Consider the following 19189-nt stretch of genomic DNA (forward strand, 5'->3'; position numbering starts at 1 on the left):
AAATCCCCCAGTGGAGAATGGCAAGACTTTTTTTTTTTCTGGCAAAGACAAATGAGGGTGGTGAAGAGGGATGAAGTTCTCACTTATGTGAGACAGGAAAAGGGGACACAGTTTGTGCAGAAGGGAATACAGCCTGCCAAGTGGAATGTACTGAGCAGCCTAACTCTAGCTGACAGTCTTGTGAGGGCAGCCGCTAGAGCAGCCCGGGGGCGCAGGGAGGGAGTGGGATCCAAATCGAGCTGACATGCATGCAAAAAGTGGAAAAGTATTTGCAAGAGCATGAATTCTTCCCTTTTACATTTTAATACATTGTGAAAAGACTAAATACAGAACATATTTTTAAAGCTAACATATTCCAAGTCCAGTTCAGCATTTTGAAGACAGTAGCTAATGGCAGCAACTCAGCCAATTCCCCACTCTGACAGAGATTAGACCTTGCTCAACCCAAATCTTTGTGCTACCAGAAGTTTTCTTTCAAATTTGTCTCATTTTGCAGACATAGTACACAGAAATGGAATACATATCCCAAGCATTAAGAGCCAGGTCACCTGTATTTTTAGTGGTATGACTTCTTATCGGTTGGAATGCAGTTTATAGTCTCTAGTGTCAAGTGGGTATGGTGTAAAAATAAACCACTCTAGCCAAACACCTAAAGCTACTGCCCATGGCATCTTGTATCATTACTGTGGAAGTATTCTTATTGCCATCCCTGATGTACACCTTCTTCATCTGTGTCCTTAAATGGTTCATCAACAAATAGTTTTCCAGACTGGTTTGTACTCCTCCTTTAGCTCCCACAGCTTAACTAATATACAGATATCTCAGCTTTGTTTTTTAGTATTTCCATGAATTGTCTTTATTCCCTTTGCTATTACCAACAGGCTACTGAAATAGTTATCATCAGAATCACCAATTTTGGGTTTCCCTGTCATTGTTCAGCACCCAGCTGTGCTAGCTGATGCACAGACACCAAAGGAAAGGCAACCACTGCCATGGAGCATTTAAAACCTAGGTAGAAGGTAAAGCATGAATGACATAGCTCATTGCTCTGCTCACTGGCATAGTTCTTACAATCATGCTGGTTTCATTACTTGCTCTCTAGCATTTTCAGGCCAGCACTTTTATGCTCCCCTCTCTGGAGGCTCATCAGTCCTCAGTAAAATTCCTCATAAACATCCACTTCTTTGCTGCTCTGCAAAGCACACCTGAACTGTCTCAAGTGGTAAGACATGTACAAAAGGGCTATTAGTGACTGTACCTGATCAGGAGTGGCGCAAAGCATTAGAACACAAGAATGATGCTAGGCACCATTCCCAAACCTAAGGGTAGTCACAGTATTTTCTCACCTGCAATAGCAGGGAGCAATGATGAGAGATAAACACTTCCAGGACAGATATTCAAAACACCTCACTTAGATGCTTAAATTATTATACAGCAGATGGCATAAATGCCCCCCTCCTTATGAGAAATGGGTCTTTGTCCTGAAATCCTTGTAATGCAAATAGACATGAATAACAAAATGTGGGAAGGAATAAACAGATGCCTGGAGAAGGGAGACACACAGAAAATAAGTGACTTGCCCAAGGTTCGCATAGGAGATTTGAGACAGCCTAAAAACTGAATCAAGATTCTCCTGAGATTCAGCCCTGTGTTTTAACCACAAGACCACCCCTGAAAGCTAATTGATTCCATCTCCTAGAGAGATGCCCATAACTTTTAAGATAGAGCTATTCCTCAGATAACCACATCACAATACAAGTATCAAATAAAACTAGCATCTTTGGTGTATAACACATTGGCAGCTGTTTTATGATGATTAAGTTTATTCAGCTTAGAAAATATATAAACAAGAAAAATAAAACCTTGGGATTATGTAGAATTTCATTTTCCCCTCTAATCTCATTATTCATAGCCATCTCACAAAACATGCAAAGAAATTCTTTCAGTTGCTTTGAAAAAAGCACCTCGAGCGTACTGTCAGTAGAGGGACGGTTCCGTCTGGCTTGCCTTGTGTTTCAACCAGATTCTCTCTTAACCTCTTTAGCTGCCAACTTAGCTGCTATGTACTTATTTCTGCATTAACTCTCCCTTACTTTAGGTTTAAAGACCAGATGCACAGAGGACACAGCATTACACTAGCAGGCTGGGGACCATCCTGTCACTTTGGTAGATCCCATTCTGCCAACAAGCTGGAACATATGTCACTGCTGGGTCCCTAGCTATTGCTAGAGACAATTAGGCTGAAAGCCAGCAGTGTGTGAGAGCATTAGTTTCTGCCATGGAGTAAGGCTGGGAGCTAAGCTAGATGTACAATGGATTATTAAGAGTTCACTTAGCTATGCCATAAGGAACAGCAATAAGTAGTAGATAAAGGAGCTGATGTAAAGAGGTAAAACTTCTGGTGATGCAGGGGTAGACAGTGTGACTAAAGAGGTGAGCGAACTTTGTGAACCGTTTAAATACTACATCTATGTCACACGGACAAGAAACAGAACTGCTCCAGAGCAGGTGACAATTCCTCAGCAGAACACTCTTATGGATCCCTGACTTATTTCCAGGACTTATTTCCTGACATACCTTTCCAGTGTTTTTGTTTAAAAAATAGCCCTACCACTCCCAACTTCCGTGTTCTCTATCATTTCTTGAATTCTCACATTCCATATTACGCCTTCATATTCCCCCACTATTGGATGAGAAACCCAAATCAGATTTTTAGTTAGCTTGGCTCTCCTTTGCAGGGCTGTTATTTTACTTCATGGTTTTGATGTATTTTCTGTACCCGTATCTTCCCTTTCTCTTGCCAGCAGGCTGCCTGTTCCTGTAAAAGACCTAACAAGTCAGTTTAGTTCCGATTTATGTATTTGCTTTCTTGCAAAGCTGTAAGGTGGCCACTGGAGACCCTGTATGCTCAGCTGATGATCCCTGCTCTATTAACATTCCACTAATTTGTGACAGCCTAAGCAACAAGGAATGCTCAGACAGGCTCAGATCATGAAAGAGGCCTCTTGCCTGTTTTACCTGATGTTAAGGGAACAGGAAAAATAAACAGGGCTATACATTCCTCTGGCCTTATCACAGGGAAGGGCTAAGTTCCTTTACACTCTCCTTCTGGAAGGGCAAAAGCTGAGCTACACATTTTAAGTCCACTGACGATTTTTGCCTTACCACCTTGAAATCATGGACCCATTTCTACAGATCCCCAAGGATCTGTGATGCCCACCCCAGCCCAAGTCACTGAACATTTAGGAAGCGGTCACTTTCCCATGCAGACAGGATGGCAAGTCTACATTGGGCTTGCACAAGTGGAGCAATTCTCAGAGCAAGTACATGATTGCACAGGGTGCAACATAAAAACAAACCAGTGTTTAAATAGCGGTTGTGCACAGTGGAACTACAAGGATATAAAAACAATACACAGAGAACCAAGAGCTTCTCTGTGTCAGTTCTCACTGTGTCCCTACAAATGCCCAAACTGCTGCCACTGATCATGACTCCTTGCCTGGGTTGTTCAAGTTTACCATCCTTAAAGGAATGCCAGCTCATCCAGGCATATCTAATTTGAAATGAAATGAATTGTGTTCTTAGGTGCCCAAGAGTATAGTAGCAGATACAGTATGGATAGGAAGGCTTAATGGAGCTGTAATGCCCTCTGTCCATAAGAGCCATCCAGTCCTGGTTTATACACAGTCATACAACCACTTCCACTACACCATGGATAACTACAGTGAGAACATACCTTGTCCATAAAATATGCAGTACCTGCAAATGACTGGTCCATAAGGACCCCACAGAACAGTACCTTTGGCTCATTTCTATCTACAATGGCTAGTCATAGCTCTCTTGATCAGTGCACAACAATACAAAGAAGACCATTTCTCAGAACTCAAACTTCAAATACATGGAAAAAGAATAAAGTTTACTTTATTTTACCTGCTTGAACGGTTTTTATTTTTTCTGCCCTGCCAGCTCCTTAAAATATTACACTATCATAATATATAACAAAAATCTTGGGTTTCTGACAAAATTGGTCATAGTTTGACAAAGTCAAGGTGTGGGGTTTAAATATGTTCCCTTGAGTCAAACTTAATCACAGCCTATTTGAAACACAACAGCTTCTACACATAGGCCTTTCCAAAACAATTCAGTTGTTTTGTGTGTGCAAAGTTTTCTGAATGTCATCTTTTTGGTTTTCAACCCTCAGATTTAATTTTAAAAAGTTCTTACTTATAATTTTTAAAGACTTGTCAGAAGAAAACAAACCCAAACAAATTTAGTCATGTTCTGAAATAACTCTTTTGTTTGACCTGCAGTCCTGCCTATTAATTTTTTCATACTGGACAGAAAATGAAAGGCTTGCATCTTGGCTCAATCAAAAATCAATTACTTGCACAGCCTTCAAATATCAAGTTATTTATTCGTTGCTCTTACAATAATGCATGGGGTTGTTAAGAGATTAATGTAGCATTCATCTACTCGCCACAATGCACAAAACATAATGCTGATTCAGATTCTAACAAGCTTGCAGCCTCAACATGAGAAACATTTTTGGGGGGTTTGGTTTGTTGGTTGTTTTTTTTTTTTTTCTGATGGAGAACAACATGTGGGTACAGGACTGCAGGAGGAAGAGCAATCTCAATAGTGCCTCTGATTCTGCCTGGAATCATATTAGAATTTGTGTAACATAAAAGCTATCGAGAATCCCAAAGTCTTGGGTTCTTGCTATTATTACACTAATGCGTACAGATTATATCAGCTGAAAAACATGTCAAGATCAATCTAAACTTTCTAATTTGACAGACATCTCCAATTCTATTCACACTGCTTATATTTCATTTTCACTCTTGGAAACTGTTAGCATATAATGATGATTAAAGACTCGTCTATATGTGGATCTATATTAATAAGTACAGATACAGATACCATATACACCCAACGCTCACTTCTGAGCTCTGAGAAAATGATAAATATTAATATTGCCAACAGAGTGGCCTGAAAGAAATCAGAGCTCTTCTTTCATTTGAGCCTGCCTCAAGCTATTAGGACCTTGAAAGTTCCTGAGCTACAATAGCTCACTCCCCCCATCTAGTGTCCAGAGAATCAACTGCGCAGAAACAGCATCCAGCTTTACCTGCTGCTTAAGCGGAGACCATCTCTTGGGCAGCCGGAAGCTGACCTACGGTGCTTCCAGAAATTTAATAGAATTCAGCTAAATTACAATGCCAGCTCTTGCAATACCACCTGGCAGAGCAAACCTGATGCACTGCACTTTTAAGATGCCGTATTTGCACACTGCTGCCCTCTCCTTCTTGTGTTACTTTGTTGAAAAGGATTGTTCTCGGATGCTGCCACCACCCAAGTTCCCCCCTCAGTACTTACCAGGAGACAGTGAACAGGGTTTCCTCTCAGATCAGTGTTTGGAGCCTGCAACAAACTCCAGTCTCTCCCTTTATTGTAGGTGATGAAAGTTTTCACTTGGTTGTCAATCTTCTTGTTAGCCAAGAACATCCCCTTTATCCCTGCTACCTAGGAAAAATTGACATGGCTGAAAAATACATCAAGCCTTTGCAGGTTCTGTGCACGTCTCTTTTGCCCTGTCAAAGCCAACAGGGACCTGATGGCTGTGTCAGTGTGGTGGATATCAGGGCAAGAATTGCCAAGGAACATCAAAGGAAGGCAAACTGAGGTGCTAGGGACAAGATAACACTATCACAGGTGGAAAGTTCACAGATGGAAAAGAAAACTTATATTTCAGAATCAGCATGGGAACATGTTAAGGTGTCGATAGAATTATCTGTAACGTGACAATCTCTCAACTGTGTGGGCATCCTTTCCCCTGAAAGATACAATATGCACAGGGCAACTATTTGTCTCTTGCACTGCCACAGGAGGAAACAGAAGCAATTTTGGCCTTGCAAAGAAATGCAACACATACATAAACTTGCAGTTCAGTGCTACTGTTCTCATACAGCCTGCTTAAGACATTTCATCTAAGGATCCCAGTGTATTTCTTAATTGTCGGCGTTTCAATGGGATAAATAGGGGCACAGAAGTATTTTTATTACTGCTTCATATTTTGAGGAAACCAAAGCACTGGTGACTCAAGCAAGGCCACCCAGAATGATAGTGATAGAGCTAGCAATGAGATTTATTTTTCCTGGTGTTTTACCCAACAGCTTTAATCCACAGACCTGCAGGAGGATTTTGTAAAGACGTGATGCTAACAGACTAACATTGGAACCAAGCCCAGAAGTGTCATAGTGGGGAGAAAAAAAAAGTCAACCTCATACCACAACTCACACTGCAGAATGTTCCCTTCTTCTCAGCACACTGAAAATCAATAGCCCAATAGCTACTGCAGCTTGTGAATGAATTTGTTGGGCTGTCATTCTGTGATCTGAGTGCTGCAACAAAAAGGGAAGCAAAATTGGGAGAAGGAGGGGGGAAACAAGAAATTTTTTTGTTTCCAACAAGTCTGTTCAGTCATCCACCTAGAATTAGTGCACAGAATTATTCATCTTTTTATCTATACACATTCTTACTTAGATGGCGTTACACGGCAAATGGTTACACAGCAAATTTGGAGCTTGTTCCAGCTCAGCTAATATAATTATGTGTCTGGATCTGGATGCTACAGCTCCCGGTGAATAGGACCTTATTGCTCTTCAAGTCACAAGCTGTGGGACTACCAGTGTACAGTGCATTAGTACAGTACACTGGTGTACTCATTCTGAATAGCAGTTTCCTGCTTGAGCAATAGCACTGAATTTCATTTGAAGTTATTTAAAGTCTTAGACATGACTTGTTATAAAGGGCAGTAGTCTTTAAATTAAGCAGTTAACTAATTTACTGTCATTAGTAGCATAAAAAGATAATATTTTCAATTTCTTAGCTGGATTTGTCCCACCCAACCAAGTATTCAGGATTTGCTGTAGTCAAAAGGCACCTTAAAATGATGAGGACACTTTGTCTTCAAGTGATACTGCATGGTAAGACTGGGCTGGAAAAATAACATAGTTCTGCCTTTACTACCAGAGGCCAGAGCCTATAGCTCCATTTGTACTTTGTTTTGCTGTTGTCCTGAAATAGCTGTATTATATAGTCCCTGTGAAATGCTGGCCATAAATGATTAAAGAGCATTTTATATATCAGGTGATAAAAGTGTTGTGAAATCCTGTGAATCTTTCTTTTTATGATTCCAGTCATGGGCTGAGACTCAGATTCCTTTCTCAAGAAAGCAAAGTGTAAGTTACACTGTCAGTCTTGGACAGCTTTATCTTAAAAAAGAGACCGCACACACTACAGGTGTTTGTGTGCCCTCAGGTGGAGGAGATATTCCTATCGTATATACACAACCATGATGCACACAATGATCTGTTTATCCTCGCTGTTTGAACAATCACAAGAAAGGCAGACTCATGTAAGTAAGTACCTGACCACCAGTGGTCAGAAAGAAAAACACGTTGTCAGCTTCCACAGAGGCATTGTAGACAGTCCTCACCGCCCCGAATCCAATGTGTGTGGATACAAATGCTGTTGACATTTTTAGAAAGATTCATGCAAGACACTCAAGGACACAACTCAAAACACATTCTTCACTCTCCATCATCAACTTCGTACGTCAAACATATAATTCTTATCCAAGAGGTATACTGCTAAAAAAATAAGTTCTAGAGTGATAGGCTTATATATCATAGCTATAGCCACATCTTCTCACAGTCTGTTATCACTTCAGGCATGGATTCCCATAGGCAGGATTGTCTTGCTGCAGACCAGTCCAAATACAGAGCCAAGAAGAGCCATAGCACATCACTGGAGAGGTGCAGGAACTAGAAAAGGCACTCAGACCCAATGGCCAGCGATTTCTCACTCTTCCCATTCTCTAGGAGGTCATTTTTAGGACAGCCCTTTTGTGACTACAGACCCACTTAATGCTGAGTCTAGTGTGCTACTCATGAAATATTACTGCAAGGAGGTGGAGAGAAGAGTTATTCTCATACCCTGCTCTGTCCAACATGCAGAGGGAGAATAGTGGTCTCCCCATTCTCTACAAGGTCCAGCAGCAGAAGAGCTCACACACTGACATAGCAACTTCTGAGTGAAAGGCTCCTGAAAACTTACAAGGAGAAAATGATGAAGCACCATGAAAGAGTCTCTATTTTCTTTTCATGCCCAGTGCAATTCCATGAGCAGCATTGATCAGATTTTTTTTCACAGAATCACAGAATGCTTGAGGTTGGGAGGGACCACCAGAGGTCACCTACTCCAACCTCCCTGCTCAAGCAGAGTCACCTAGAGCACATTATTCAGAATTGTGTCCAGATAGCTCTTAACTACCTCCACAATCTCTCTGGACAACCCATTCCAGTGTTCAGTCACCCTCACAGAAAAGAAGTCTTTCCTCATGTTCAGGTAGAACTTCCTGTGTTTTGAGTTTCTTCCCATTGTCTCTCATCCTGTTGCCTGGTACCACCAAGAAGAATCTAGCCCCATCTTCTTGTATTATATTTCTGCATACTCTGACAACATCCCTATATTCATGCCAACTAGTCTGTCTGTGCTTCCACCTCCTGTATATCTCCCACTTGTGCTTGAGTTTTAACAGGAGTTCCTAGTTTATTCATGAATGTCTCCTGGTCCCTTTGCTCGATTTCTTGCCCATGGAGATGCACCATTCTTGAGCCTGGACAAGAGAGCCTTGAATATTAACCAGCTCTCTTGGACTCCTCTTCCCTGTAGGGCTTGTTCCCATGAGATTCTTCCAAGAAATTCCCTAAAGAGGCTAAAGTTAGCTCTCCTGAAGTCCAGGGTTGAGATCTTACTTATAGCCCTGCTTCTTCCTAACATGAAACTGAACTTCATGATCTTATGGTTATTGTAGCCCAGGCTGTCCTCAACTTTCACATCACCAACCAGTCTTTCCTTGTTTGTTAGTATATGTTCCAGCAGCACACCTCTCCTTGTTGGGTTCTCCATCACCTGTCTCAGAAGGTAACCATCAATATCTTCCAGGAACCTCCTGGACAGTTTGCTCCTCCAGCAGATGTTAGGGTGGTTTGAGTTCCCCATGAGAACCAGAGGCTGTAACTGTGGGCCTATTTCCAGCTGTTTGCAAAAAGCTCTCTTCTCCAGGCTGAACAGCCCCAATTTTATCAGCCTTTTTTTCTCTGGTGTCTCCTCAATCTTCCTGTTCTAAATATACCCCTGTCACCATGGAAGGACTAATTTTGTAATCTCTCAATTTTGTTTTAATTTATCTATATTTTTTTTCTTTCATCTTCATCTCCATTTACTCCTAGAGCATTCATCATTTGCAGCAACACTACTTGGAGAATCACAGTGGCTGGCTTTCTTCCCTTCTAGCTAGAACATCAAATTTAAAGGAAGGCTTGTGCCAGGTTCAGTGTCAGCCAATATCTTTCTACCTATATAATCAGCAGATATGATGCTAGAAGTCTGATGCCATCGATTTCAATCCAGGTTACTGTGTTCTGTCAGCTTAATAAAACAAAACAAAGGTGGTAATTCCACCCCCCCCCCCCCCCCCCCCCCCCCCCAGGATGCAGGACACCATTATATAATGCAGTAAAACTGTTTCTCAAGCTGACAGTAATAAGAGCCAACAGTTTTTCCACAGGCTGCCAGTGCTGCAGAGAGATTAATAGTAAAAAGCTCCTGAAATGCCAGTGCCCATCCTCCTACAGTTCATCTGCATTTATGTATAACACTTGGGCTCTCTGAACAATTCAAGGTGTTTCCAAGTAAAGGACATCTGAAAGCAAAACTATACAGCAGAGCTAATATTCAGATGGCGATGGGGAAATGCTTTATTTTCAAAGGAACTCAGTTCTGGTTCATGGCCCTTTTCATGGTCAGAAAATCTGTGGAGGAGACCTCAAAAGAGAAGCTGACCCTCCAAAGAGCAGCTGAGGATTGAGTTTCTACTTAGCTGAGTGCCATCTCCAGAAATAAAACAGGCCGCAGAGCAAGAGAAGTACAAGGACACATTAAAAATCTTAGGATCAGCTGTCATAAAAACAATGTATATTGTCCTTCTTACAAGTGAGCTCAGGAAATATGTACTTGCTCAGCAAAAGGCTCAGGGGTAAAATGGACATCAAAATGGGGTAGGAGAGATTCCATGCTCATGGGATAGCCCAAGAGGGTGTATCTAAAAACCACTTCAGTTCCCAGAATAGTCCAAGCTGAGGAAAGTGACAGCATCAACTGAAAACTGCTGTCTCTCCTTACTTCTAAACCAAGAGATTAGGCTGTCAGAAGTGCCACAAAAATTGGACAATGAATCTATTCAGAGTGTTGGGAGCTTTCAGAGCCATAGGCTGGACCAATGTGGGTCAGCAAGATTTTGGCTAAGAAAATTAAAGAGCTCCTCTTAGGCACTGAATGAACTATTCCACTACATCTTCTGATACAATACATATTCCATTGCATGACAGAGCCATGAGCTATTCCTCACCTGAGTATCTGTAGGAGAGTACAGCAGTTAATCTGTTCATAATATTAGGCTGGGTCTAAACCGAACACCTGTGTAAAATCTGGCCTTGAAACTCAGCTGATAGCACTGTGGCCTAAAGTAAAAGGAGGAGTCGCTTTTTGGCTCTGCTGTTCACATGCATGTTACAAGAGTGATGTGCATGAAGGAAATGGTACTGGCATCACATGAGCTCCTGAAATAAGAATGAGACGTTTGGAGTCATGACATACCTCATAGAGGTCAATCATCACATTCCCCTCCAGCCCTTGACTACTCTTGACATTTTCCAAGGCCAGGGTGAAGTACACCCCTCGGGTGTCTGAGATATACAGATTGTATGTGTCGTTCTGGTTCCACTCTTGTACAGCTGCAAACACCTGATTCTCATCTGTGCTGATAACATGCATGTCCTGGGGAAAGAAAGAGAGGAAGGTTACTAGAAGGAGCTCTGTCCTGTCATTTCCAAGGGCACGAAAGTAATTGTGGAGGAGCAAGGGATATATTTAGGCTAGTTTAATCAGAAACCGTAGACAACACTCCTGTAAGCAGATAATTCCATCCAGGAATATTTTACACCAGCTCTCCTGCCAGTTTTCAAAGCGGTAATTAATGAAGAGGTGTTAACTGAACATTTACATTGGCAGTAAAAGTGTTACAAAGCAGCACTCCCCCACCAACACTTTCATTTTAATGCTTTGTTGGGGGGTGGTGATGATGTTTATTTGTTGGTCATTTTGGTGGGTTTTCTGGCATCTGAGTGATTCCACTTGTGGCTGTGGAATCACAGATGTTAAAATATATTTTGTTTTGTTTGGGGTTTTGTTTTGTTTGGTTTTGTTGGGTTTTTTAATTAGAAAAAACAGCATCTGAAACATATGCTTCTTGTCTAGCATTCAGAAACCAAGCATGCTTGGGAACCGATACAAGGAAGATCTAATGGGTCAATGTCTGCAGCCAGTGCTGCTGTTACTTCTTATTTCTAATGACGGTATTGACTGGAAGCCACTGCGCTAAATACACCACACACCGCAAATACCCCAAACAAACCCCCAAGAAAGGTAACAGAAAGACAACCCGAATCCTTGCTAGATGTAGAGAGCAGATTTTTCGTTAGATCATTAGTGTGACTAAGGTTTTGTTTTACTCTGTTTGATCTGTGTGCTCCGGCAGGCAGGAAGCGATGAAAAGATTGTATAATTAAGGAAAACCCAGAAACTATGAAACCCAACTCCATCTTTCAATGTCTGAAGAAATTACTATCCAGTAGGAAAAGCCATTAAGAGAGATTTTTATAATGAAATTCCTAGGTTCTATCTGCCTAGCATAGGCATTCTGAGTTCTTTGGTGCCACAAAAATCTGTGGAGGTAGGAAACTAAATGCAGTGGTTTTTGCACTAGGTGATTCCCAGAAGATTCAGCTATTCTGTCTGGTTTGGGCAGATATCCCAGAGTTATTCTGCTTCCATGAATCTTAGCCAGAGCTTTCTATATGCAAAACTGGGAACTTTATCAGAAAATATGCTCTTTGGAATCTGATGCTACTTCTTCCGTCTGTCAATAATAGCCTTGGCAACTGACTTTCTGGTGGTTTTGTAGGAGAAATTAACAACTTCAGATGGACCCTTGCAACAAAAAGATGAAAAATAATATAATGAAGAAATCTGATCTATAAATTTGAAAGTGAAGTTAAGATTCGGAACAGTTGTTTGCTCATCCAGATCCACACCTGAGTATGCAGTGGATGAATATTCACTTGATTTACTTGTTTCTTTGCGCTGAAATAAAATACGTCCCAGAAGATGGTCTGGTTTTATGGAGGAACAGATTGGCTTAAATCCTGAGGCATCATGAAAGGCAATATAAGTCCCACTGCCTTCTACTAATTGTGATTCTAAATAGATATCCTCTCTTAGTTCCAGCTGTGCTAGTAGAAGTTAGTGCCACAGCTGTTTGTCAGCAGCTCCTTATTTCAGACTGTCACCCTGTATCATGTAGATCTACCCTCATGAGTAGGTGTTCCCAGTGTGCTCCAGGCAACATTGGATAGCGCAGCTCTAATCTCAAGTTTAAACTTCTGAATATGTCGATAAACACATGGCCAGCCCTCTCTATTTAAACATAGATAGAGATTATATGTAAAATTTACTCTGTCTGGTGAATGTACAGTTTCATTAACTTACCATTTTAATAAATAGTTTTGTAATAACTAGGGGAGAGAGGTAAAAGATATTTTGATCAACACCAGGGAAAACTAAAAGCAATTACATGAATGCTTAAGCAAATAAGTTAATTTATTCACTGGATGCTTCCTGAGTTTGATCACATCATGCTGTAAGATTCAAGTCTAAAGAAGATCCTGGTAAGGCTGAAGGAATTTAAGCCTGGAGAAGCAGAGATTGAGACAGAATTAGCATATATTTTATTATATATTACATAGCATATATATTATTAGTGCAGAAAAAAAAAAGACAGTATTCCAACTGTTTGCGTTTGGGGATCAATTAACTTTTCTTCTTAATATGGCCTTGTTCAATAGATGCAGTAAACATGCAAAGCTTTAACAAGAAGGGATCAATATATGGTCATCAAAGAGATCTTTGACCGACATCAGGAATTTTCTGGTTTCCACATTGGAAAAATGAAAATTAATGTGCATATCACATTCACTACTATTTATTTTTTTTTTTCAGGGTGAGGGTTGTTTTTTTAGGGGGAAGGAATAATAATTAAAAAAATCCCTTGATATGGAGCAAGAGCTTCACTGCATCTTCCACTACTACAAGAAATGTACGTTTCACCTCCCTGCGGAAAGGGAAGAGGACAGGAATGTGAAGCAAGCCACATTTCTCAGTCAACTTCAGGGGCTCCCCTTGCATTTGCCTTATGAGAGGCCGAGTTTTTCTCTCTCTTTGCCAATAGATAGTGGAAATACATTCATATGGTATTCTACTACCTGTCCCTCTTGCCTTTCCAAAGACAAAAGTAAGAGCCCAAATCTACGCATGGGTTTGATCAGGTGCTTACTCACATGACTAAAGGCTTTCTGAATTAATAAACATGCTTCAATTGCTCTTTTTGAAATTGGTCAAGGAACTTTCCTTCCTGGCAAGTTAAATAGCAGGAATGTGTAATGCCTGTATTATCCTGTCAATTACTGGGACTGTCAGCTCTTTTTAAGGTCTGTATTTAAGGATTTTCTTGTGGTTATTGCTTCTTTCATCAGGATGTGCATCCTCAGATTGAAAGAAGGTGATAAATTTAAAACAGAGGTATCACACACAGCCATTCCATCAGTATTCAGCCCAGCACAAGTTAAGGACAGGTCTTTTTTAAAAGAGAAATTGGTTGGTTTGCTTCAGTATTTACAGATGTCTGCACAATACATTGGTCTAAAATGGAATGAATATATCCTGTGTGTACATCTAAGGGGATTATCATGAGTGACATACCAGGGTCTGTGACAGAGCCCACACTGTGCTGCTGTGGTACAGAATAGGTAGCACCAACCCACAGATCAATATCACTGCAGAAATTAACAGGCCTCAAGAATGACCATTTACACAGTTAACCAATATAGACATATGTAGGGAACTTCTTGTATAGGACAGAGTTTCAAGTTCATTTAGGCTTTTAATCAAACTGGCTACCAGGCTATCAATACCAACAAGAATATTTTAGTTTTGATTTGCTGTACGCTATTCCTGCCTGAGCAGCAGTATCACCTGCCAAAGCTGCCTGCCTTCACACCCCTTTATCTTATGAAGAGTAACATGGAGAGACAAAAAGCTTGATATTTCCATCTCCAATTTCAGAAGTCGCTTAGTACTGTTTACCATATTTGGCCCCTCTCTCTTAGCTGAAGAAGATAAAAGAGAATTTAAGCATAAGAGAAACTCTATGTTTCAATTCCTCGAATAGTATAATGCTTTGTGCATTTTTAATAAAAGCAGCTATCTTGCTTTGATAGCAGCCTTCTAGACAGCCACAGCTCCACTGTAGCTTCTTCCAAGCCAAATGTAGCTCTTCAGTCTTTGAAGATATCCTGAGATTGTGACAAAGCATCTTATCTCCTTATATATCTGCCTTTTTCTTTGGGTCAAATAGCATCATTGTACTGCTCCGATTTCTATTCTCTGAGAATACACTGCAATTTAATTGCAGTGTATTTTCCCTGCCTCTCCAGAGATCTATTTGGGAAGGTGACCATTTGGAAAAGCCTAGGCTAAAGCAGGTAACAAGTTCAAAGCAAGCAGCTTCTCTACAGGTGGTTTGAATCACCTGTAAATGACAATTTTGATGTGGGTGTTAGAATAATCATGCTAAAAATGCAACTCCTTTGCTAAGGGCTACTTCAAATAACAATTATTTAAATCTGATCTGAGTAATTCCTTTCTGCTTGGGCAGGAAGTTTCAAACCAACCGATCTTTAAATGAGAATGAAGATTTTGGGGCAGATCACAGATCTCCTGTGTCAGAGCCAAGAAGACCCATCCCTTCTAGTAGTGTCCTCAATGTCCTGTAAACTAGGCTTTCAGGTGATGTAAACAGAAGCAAAGGGTACAACAGCAAAGTAAGCAAGGTAGAGTATTGAAGGTCAGTGTTTCAGCTGCAGTGTGCTTATATGAAGGTCACCCAGCCAATCTACTATAAACAGATCAGCTGGTTTGAGGAATCAAAGCCTGCTATGATATTAGCTGAATTATCCCTTTGAATATTTCCACCTACAAAATCTGATACACTTTCAACTACTAGGAACAGGCTGACCGTGCACTTTCTCCTCTTCCTTTTGACATTCTTTGCTTACCTTCTGGGAATGCATTTGTCTCCAGATAGATGTTAGACCTCAAACAGAATCCAAAAGATCTTTTGCTACCTTTGAGCTTAAATTTCATTGAAGCCAGACTATCTCAAGAATGAAAAGGCCTAAAAAAAACCCCTCTGTCTTTGTTAGCAGTTAGGAGTGTTAGAAGCCCAGCTGCAAAATGGTGATTTCTTCAAAATGGAGCTAACATTTCAGATAGGTCTTTAAAAAAATTCAGCTCTAGAAGGCAGCAATAGCCTTTCAAGCTCCAATGCTAATTCACCATTGTTCTTAATGAGGGAAGATATGGAGCAGACACACAAAGACATCTCTTTGCTTGGTTCCCATTAAAATCTGCTAATGAGGCAGAGCACAAAAAGCAACCCACAGGCTAGGGACAGGAGAAGGGAATTTTAAGACCAAAAAAAAGGTGAAAAAGAAAAGAGCATCCCCTCTAAAACTTAATTAACTAACCATAAAGAAATGGTAATTAACATGGGCTGTGGTATCCATCTACATTTCATGCTCATGTCCTTGACTAACCATAGAGCTGACTTTGTTTCCAGTCCTTTCTTGCTTGCAAATGTTCTGTTAAAGAAGAATTTTTTCACTCATTACATGTCATCTTGTAGTTACTGGTGTTGGATTCAAGAATTTCTGTACAGTCAAAGTAACTGTAGGTTCATATGGGCATTTCAGCAACAACTTACCTTGGGCAAGGAGTACTTTGGCAGCCTCATCTGTGTAAATGCATTCCTCCTATAAGAAACGTAATAATGCGGTCTCCCTCCTGATGTCAGCTATGAGAGAAGCAGGCATGTTATTATCAGGATTTTATAAAATATTTTTTTCTTATCAGGGAAAATATCAAGCTAAGAAATACCACTGCGTTGGTGGCAATGGCTTAAAACTGCCGCACTATTACAGTAGATGAATAAACATTGATCCGACTGACAGTGGCTGAAAAAGAAAGCAAGAGAAAACCTATTATCTGCAAAGGGAGACAAAGGCCAGAATTTCAGGTACAAGACTGAAGAAAGGGAAGTCCTGGCTTCACTTGGACCATTATGTCATCTGCTGATACCATAGCTCTCTTCTGCTTTACCACAATACAGTCTCTGCTGTCTGCAGAGCTGCTGTATAGGCTATTGGTTAGATTAGCAGATTTGCAGACATGAAGATTGATTTCTATTTCTGCCTCCAGCTTTGGTTCCTGTGTGGCCCCACACAAGCCATCAGATGTATCTGTTACAAGATCAGCTAAGCATTCACAGCTCAGTTGATTTAGTATTTCTGAGAATCTGGCCATTTATTTAAGTCTTTAAATACTGATGACAAGACCTTGAAAATGCTGGGTTGAAGCAATGTGAGGTTTCATTTCCTATCACATATTAAAGGGGTGTGAAATTGAAAGAAAAAAAGTCATCAATGTTATCTGGCTTTAAGGGCTGCTGAGGTATAATCAATGTTTGTAAAGTACTTTGAAATCTTTGGATGAAAGATACTGAAGAACAAATATTCCTATATCTGTATGTATATATTTGCTTTAATTGCCTGATATCTGGTCTTATCAAGACTTTTCTTTAGTAGTAAGTGTTTTAAAATGCACTGCAGTAGTTTAAAATGCAAGATAGACAGAGGATGGGTTCATACCAGATGAAGTAAAATAATAACTATTTCTTATTTTAAATCTCTTCAACTTTTTATTTTTTTATTATTTTTTTTTTAAGGGAACTGGGCAAAAGTTAGGGGGAGGAAGTCCAGAAGCATTATTTACGAGAGTGTGAATTTATAAATAAAATATGGTGTAGTGGGAGAAATAAACTCACATTCCCCTATTCTCATGCTTTTCAGCCTACTAATTCGCATTCCAAATAAGAATGCAGCCTTACTGCAGAAAAGTTAGATAGAGATCAAGGAAGGTAGAGAAGGCCTGGGGAGGATGCTCAGGGTGTTCATCTATTTTTCCAAGCTTTTACAGTCTGGTAGGTTTAGGACTATTCATCATCTGCAGAACAGTGCCGGGATAAGGCAAAGCCCAACATCAGCCACAGAATGTTATTTAGCTGTTCCTTGCCAGTCAGATACATCCCGATAAATATGTAACCACCTGAAGAATCCCATTTTAAATTACCTGCCAGTGAATTCACTGTCTACTTTGAACAAAGCATAGGTTGTTTCCAGGGATTACAGTATACTTATTTCATACCTGTAAGTATCAACTATTAATGATTGGCAAGTACTGTCTCTTTGACCTGTTATATTTAAGAATCTTAAGATATCTAAGGATTAAAATGGGAGCTTTCAAAATCCAAATATTACATGATACCCTCTCAAACTGCATTATGAACACGAATGTATAAGGTTGTGCAAAGTCCCACTGGGCATTAAGGGGAACATCATAAAAGGCTGCCTCTCCTCATATGCTCCTTCATCCTTGCACCATGCAGCTAGCACAAAGGTGGAAGAAAGCTGAAAACTGACAGCACTGGGAACGCTATACAGCAGTTTATATAGAGAGAAAGAAAAATGCATCGAAGTACAAGGGCTATACAGAAAGGCAGACAATCTCCCCAGTATTAACTTTAGATGAGGCAAAGGGGTTGATTCTTTACAGTGTGTAAAATCAGGTCAGAACATAGAAGACTAACAATCTTGAAGAGCACAAAATCAAGTGATGAATTAATGAATCAATTCACATATGAAGAGAAATTATGCAGTTCAAGACACAAACACACAGTCATTCTGAAATGAGAGAGCATGGATGAACAGTGATGCGTGCCCCTGTTTTTCTTACCACAGAAACATTTCTTTTATGCTTCAGACACACTAGGCACAAAAGCTGTTCTGAAATGTATGTCACCCAGATTTATTAGTGAATGATTTAGACTAGAGTTTATGACTGAGTTCATTAACTTAAAGTAATTAGCAATCAACTCACCCAATTTAAAATATCAGTCCTCTCTCTTCCCTCCACTCCCAAGCATAGCAGAATATAAACTGTCTGGAAAACCTGTTCAGTCCCAATGATTTCCAGTTCACCTCTATGTTCCCTGAAATGCTGTTGTTATTTTTGTCCTCTTCAACTGCTATTAAATGGACAATGGTGGCAGCCTAATGAAACCCACAGTAGTTATGTATTCATAAGGTCCCACCTGGAACACCATTTGGATGAGCACATCTCATCTTCAGCCTTTTCACTGTAATCACAAGTGAGGCATAACAATAAAGCCTGATTACTCCTTCTTTGATTCTTCCTCTGACTCCCTCCCTCCTTTTCTACTTCACTCTCATGCTTAAAAACGTTCTGGTCTATTCCCTTTAAAAACAGATGACTGACACATCACTTCAAGCTGGGAGGTTAGAGCAGTAACCATAGACTGCTGACAGCATTGTAGGGAGTGGCACAGAGCACTCCAGTACATAGGGTGGACGCTCCAGGCAGGAACTCTATGACCCTAGAGTGACAAGTTACTGGAAGTAAAAGGAAGGCTATTAGCACTGTAATGAACTTCTTCAGTTCACTCAGTGCCTTTATTATTTGGATCCAGTGCTGTCCGATTACTTGGGAGCTAACACACAAGCACACATATGCAAAGGAACGGAAGAGAAAAGAATATAATATAGAATAATAGAATACAAAATAGCATAAATAAGAGGGTGTTCTGCACCTGAACAAAGACATAATCATCCTGGACAATCAGGGAGTTATGGTCAATATAGCCGGGAAATGGTTTGCCGTGAGTGGCTTCACTGCAGTTCTGCATCTTGCAGGTGATGTACTGGGCATCTGCAAGGAAAAGAACAAAACCAAGACACATGAGATCCTGAGCACAGACTCTTCCGACTGTCACAAACCTAACAGCTGAGGCAACCCAAGTCCTTTGACTCACAAA

The 19189-nt window shown here is 40.4% G+C and overlaps 1 protein-coding gene across 5 annotated transcripts in view; it reads right to left on the minus strand.

The window, feature by feature from the left end:
• The window catches only part of SORCS1 (sortilin related VPS10 domain containing receptor 1), a 300139-nt gene that overhangs the window by 58168 nt on the left and 222782 nt on the right, over positions 1-19189 (minus strand). For all 5 annotated transcript variants that reach the window (XM_062601967.1, XM_062601966.1, XM_062601965.1 and 2 more), the window contains 4 exons: positions 18965-19083; positions 16004-16093; positions 10723-10902; positions 5377-5523 (listed from right to left, as the gene is read on the minus strand). In XM_062601967.1, coding sequence (XP_062457951.1) covers positions 5377-5523; positions 10723-10902; positions 16004-16093; positions 18965-19083 — 536 coding nt within the window. The remainder of the gene's footprint in view (positions 1-5376; positions 5524-10722; positions 10903-16003; positions 16094-18964; positions 19084-19189) is intronic.

The sequence above is a fragment of the Pezoporus occidentalis genome, unplaced genomic scaffold (assembly GCF_034315485.1).
Source record: "Pezoporus occidentalis ecotype Australia unplaced genomic scaffold, CSIRO_AGI_Poc_V1 ctg73, whole genome shotgun sequence".
NCBI lineage: Eukaryota > Metazoa > Chordata > Aves > Psittaciformes > Psittacidae > Pezoporus > Pezoporus occidentalis.